Here is a 5,007-nt window from a genome sequence, read left to right on the forward strand (position 1 = left end):
TCCCAAACGGGGAGGTGTGAGGAAATTCCAGGGGGGTGCGAGGTGACCCAGCCCCCCCCTAATTTTCCCCACCTGAAGAAAGATCCGGCCTTTGCTTCCGGCTCTCAGCCCCGGCCATTTCCCGTGGGTGACCCAGCGCAGCTGCTGTAAGAAGCAGGCAGCCGGCGAAGACCCACGTGGAGGTGGCTGCCTCCTGCGAAGGTGAGAGAGTGTGGGTTGCGGGGAGGAGGAGGAGGGGTTAGATGTGGGGCTGGGGGTGCCTGGCTCTGGAGTCGGGGATGGGGTAAGAGCCGGGGCTGGTGGTGCCTGGCTTTGTGGGAGGGGAGGGGCTCGAGCAGCCGGCCAATTTGTGGGACTTGGTTGTTTAGGGCTGCTGGCTCTGCCACAATGGGGCTCAGGCGGCTCACGCTGGCGGCTGAGCCCCACAGCACAGGGATTGGGCAGCTGGTGGGTGGGTGGCTGGCCCCAGCAGCGTGAGGTTCGGGTGTCTTGGGCCGGTGGGTGGGCAGCTGGCCCTGGCAGCTTGGGGCTTCAGTGGGTGGCTGGCCCGCAGGTGGGGCAGGTGGCTGGTGGGCAGGAAGCTGACCCCAGCAGTGCAGGGCTCAGGTGGCTGGCAGGTGGGCAGCAGGCCCCAGCAGCATGGAGCTTGGGGGGGTGGCTCCAACAGCTGGAGTGGGTGGCTGGCGCCAGCTGAGTGGGGCTCAGGTGGCTGGCAGGTGGGCAGCAGGCCCCAGCAGCATGGAGCTTGGGGGGGTGGCTCCAACAGCTGGAGTGGGTGGCTGGCGCCAGCTGAGTGGGGCTCAGGTGGCTGGTGGCTCTGGCAGCGCAGGTCTCGGCAGGTGGGCGGCTGGCGCGGGCAGCTCTGGCCGCTGGCACAGGGCTCAGGCAGCTGGCCAGCTGGGGCTGCACCAGGCACCCACAAGGGGCCCAGAAAAACTACTGGTGCTTATTTTTAATTTTAAATAACATTTTTACATCGAGTTTTTTGTGTTTAAGTTCTGAATTGCATTTCTTGTCAAGGGGGGCTGGATGACGGTAAAGAAGAGGCAGGGTGAGGGTGTCTCAAAAATCAGAAGGGGGCGTGCTGCCGAAAAGCTTGGGAACCACAGCTCGAGACAGCACTTGGTCCTGCCACTGGGGCAGGGGACTGGACTCGATGGCCTCTCGAGGTCCCTTCCAGTCCTACTGTTCTGACTCTGCAAAGTGTCCCCGCTCTGGTCCCCGCTGAGCACCGGACGGACGACTCCTGGCTCCCCTCCTTTCCCGGCATATCTGGGTTCTGGGTCAGAGCCCCAGCCTGCTCCCTCTCAGGGGTGGGAAGCCAGGCTCCCCCGCACGGTGGACAGCCACAGCTGCAGCCCTGCCCACCCCATCTGCCACTGGGCGCGGGGCGGCTGCTGAGGGGCATCTGTCTCACTTGCTCGCTGGCCCCAGTCAGCTTCCAGCCGGTGGGGAGAGCCGCAGCCAGAGCGACATGGCAAAGGGGTCCAGGGAGGAGCCCCCATTGCAAGGCAGGTGCCTCTGGCTGCCTGGGCCTGGGGCACCCTTGGTCAGCTGGAGTCTCCGCTGCATGGCCCGGCGTCAGGCCAAGGGCTGCGCCTGCAGGTGAGGTTGGGTGTGGAGGGCTCAGGGAGGCAGCTCCCACTCCTGGGGCTGAGGGAGAAGCTCTGACAGGCCCCCGGCAGGGGGCACAGGAGCCTGGTGGACTTAAGGGGGCCCAGAGCTGCTCCTACCACTGCCGGTGCTGTAGCCTTGCCCAGGCCCTTTGACGTGGTGCTGCTGTAGCAGATGGGCAGGAGAGTGGGGAGCCCCGGCGCTGGGGGATGCGGCATTGCAGGGCAGGAGAGGCCGGAGGTTGTACGGGGGTGAGTGAGCTGGGAGGGGAGAGCCGGGCTGGGAGCAGAGTGGGTGGGCTGGGGAGAGCCGGGCATGGGGCTGGGGGAATGAGGGCTGAGGGGGGTGGAGAAACCTGGCTGGGAAGAGGAAAGAGCAGAGGGAGGGGGCCGAGGCAGGCTGGGGGAGCTGGGAGAAAGGAGCTGATCGGGGGGGGGCGCAGGACGGCTGGGGTGCAGAGCTGGGGCAGGGGGCTGCGGGGGGCAGATCGGGGAAGGGGCTGAGCTGGGAGCAGAGCTGGGCAGGGGGGACGGGGTGGCAGAGAGGGGAAGGAGGAGGGACGGGCACTTCCATGCCGGTGGGGGAGGTTGCGACTGACCGGGGTCCTCAGGGTTTCCCTGGGTGGGCTGGTGGAGGAGGTGGGTGGGGAGCTGGTGATCGTGCTGCCCTGGGGCAGGGCCTGGTCTCTGATCTCAGGCAGGCGGCTCTGGGCTCCGGCCGTGGGGCTGCCTGGGGGTCGGCCCCTGCGGCAGGCCTGCTGCGGAAGGGCTGTGTCCCCACCAGTGGGCAGCTGCTAGTGCAGGTCCGGGGTGGAGGCGCCGAGGTAGGTGCGCAGGTCGCTGACGGTCGACTGGACGATTTTGGCAGGGATGGTCTCCCGGTTGAGCTGCTTGTAGGCTGCGTAGCGGTGACAGCCCCCGAAGGAGTAGAAGTAATCCCCCCCTCGGCTGCCCTTGATCCAGAGGATGTCGATGGGGGGCACCTGGTCTGTGTCCTCCTGGGGAGAGGAGCAGAGAGGAAGGGGGGAGCATTTTCTGAGCAGACTCAAAGAGCCCCAGGGAGTTAACCCCATCCAGCCCCTCTGCCAGGGGCTCAGCATTCACACCTCCCAGCCCCCGTCACCCAGCTGCGAGCTTCCCCTGCAGCAGTGCCTGCTGGGGATCCGGGCCGACGTTACATTCCTGGCAGGACAGATATAAACCGGGTTACCAGCACAATCTCAGCCTTCCAGTGTGAGTGCAGCAAGAGCCGGCAAACGCCACCGTGACCACTGCCACGCAGCCATCTCTGGCACAGCCCTGCCTTCGCCGGTGTGGCCATGCCCAGCACGGCCTCTGTTTAGCAGGTGGCCCAATCCCGGCACTGCCAGTGAAGTGCTGCCGTTGCTGGTACCATCCCAGCACGGCCGGAGTGTCCCTGCACCGGCACTGCCATCCCTGGTACCATCCCAGCAAGGCTGGAGTGTTCCCGCCCTGGCACTGCCATCACTGGTACCATCCCAGCACGGCTGGAGTGTCCCCGCCCTGGCACTGCCATCCCCGGTACCATCCCAGCACAGCTGGAGTGTCCCCCCCCCCGGCACTGCCATCACTGGTACCATCCCAGCACGGCCGGAGTGTCCCCACCCTGGCACTGCCATCACTGGTACCATCCCAGCACGGCTGGAGTGTCCCCCCCCCCCCGGCACTGCCATCCCCGGTACCATCCCAGCACGGCTGGAGTGTCCCCGCCCTGGCACTGCCATCCCCGGTACCATCCCAGCACGGCTGGAGTGTCCCCGCCCTGGCACTGCCATCCCCGGTACCATCCCAGCATGGCTGGAGTGTCCCCCCCCGGCACTGCCATCACTGGTACCATCCCAGCACGGCCGGAGTGTCCCCCCCCCGGCACTGCCATCCCCGGTACCATCCCAGCACGGCTGGAGTGTCCCCGCCCTGGCACTGCCATCCCCGGTACCATCCCAGCACGGCTGGAGTGTCCCCCCCCGGCACTGCCATCACTGGTACCATCCCAGCACGGCTGGAGTGTCCCCCCCCCCGGCACTGCCATCCCCGGTACCATCCCAGCACGGCTGGAGTGTCCCCCCCCAGCACTGCCATCCCTGGTACCATCCCAGCACGGCTGGAGTGTCCCCCCCCGGCACTGCCATCACTGGTACCATCCCAGCACGGCCGGAGTGTCCCCCCCGGCACTGCCATCCCCGGTACCATCCCAGCACGGCTGGAGTGTCCCCGCCCTGGCACTGCCATCACTGGTACCATCCCAGCACGGCTGCAGTGTCCCCGCCCTGGCACTGCCATCACTGGTACCATCCCAGCACGGCTGGAGTGTCCCCGCCCTGGCACTGCCATCCCCGGTACCATCCCAGCACGGCCGGAGTGCCCCCCCCCGGCACTGCCATCCCCGGTACCATCCCAGCACGGCCGGAGTGTCCCCGCCCTGGCACTGCCATCCCCGGTACCATCCCAGCACGGCCGGAGTGCCCCCCCCCGGCACTGCCATCCCCGGTACCATCCCAGCACGGCTGGAGTGTCCCCGCCCTGGCACTGCCATCCCCGGTACCATCCCAGCACGGCCGGAGTGCCCCCCCCCGGCACTGCCAGTGAGGTGCGGCTGTCGCTGGACGTACGGCCCCGGCGTTACCTGGATGCTTTTCATGAGACTCTCCACCTTGCTCTCGTCCAGGACCGAGGGGATGGGTCTGATGAGCACCCGCATGGGGACGTCGTGCACGGTGGGCATGTTCTTGGAGTGGATGCTGCTGTTCCCCTGCTGCTCGTCTGCGGCGCCGGCGCTAGCCATGGCCCAGCCCCTCGGAGCGCGGAGCACAGCCCGCCTGCCCTGCAGCCTCTGCTCCTGCCCCCGGAGCGCTGCCGGGAGGCCGCAGCACGCAGGCGGGGTTGTGCCGTTTGGACTTGCGGAGGAGCCTGTTCCCCAGCCCAGCTCCACCCCGCCTGGGTCACGGCCCGGGCAGATTTCCCGCTCGCTCTGTGCTTTCCGGCAGGGCCGGGCGGCTGAGTCACAGTGAGTGTGCAGTGTGCAGCGTCCGGCTTTGCCCGGGCAGCCGGGCAGCCGGTTTGCTCAGCACTGCCCTGGAGGCGGGGCCGCCTTGCTGCGAGACTCACCGTGAAGCAGCAGAATCCTGGATTCAGGGCAGCCTACGAGGACCCTGGGGGAAGGGGCCTGCAGAGGGCCGCTCCCTCCGCGGGGAGCCTAACTCCCCTAGGCTGCAAGGCTCATGGGCCCAGGGTCTTCGGCGAACTCACCCCAGCCGGCCCTGCCCCCCAGGTGCTTGCCAGAGCTCCTGTAAGTAACCTGGGGCACCTTAGAGACTAACAGTAAGTTAGTCTCTAAGGTGCCTCAGGACTTCTTGTTGTTCTCGAAGATACAGGC

At 67.3% G+C, this 5,007-nt stretch overlaps 1 protein-coding gene across 1 annotated transcript; it reads right to left on the reverse strand.

The window, feature by feature from the left end:
* Positions 1 to 705: 705 nt before the first annotated feature.
* Positions 706 to 4,617, reverse strand: SRXN1 (sulfiredoxin 1). Its single transcript, XM_075011717.1, has 2 exons — positions 4,258 to 4,617; positions 706 to 2,611 (listed from the first exon to the last, which is right to left on the reverse strand). The coding sequence occupies exons 1-2, from the start codon at positions 4,414 to 4,416 to the stop codon at positions 2,408 to 2,410; spliced, it is 363 nt and encodes a 120-aa protein (XP_074867818.1). The 5' UTR covers positions 4,417 to 4,617; the 3' UTR covers positions 706 to 2,407.
* Positions 4,618 to 5,007: the final 390 nt, after the last annotated feature.

This window comes from Carettochelys insculpta, chromosome 17, assembly GCF_033958435.1.
Source record: "Carettochelys insculpta isolate YL-2023 chromosome 17, ASM3395843v1, whole genome shotgun sequence".
Taxonomy (NCBI): domain Eukaryota; kingdom Metazoa; phylum Chordata; order Testudines; family Carettochelyidae; genus Carettochelys; species Carettochelys insculpta.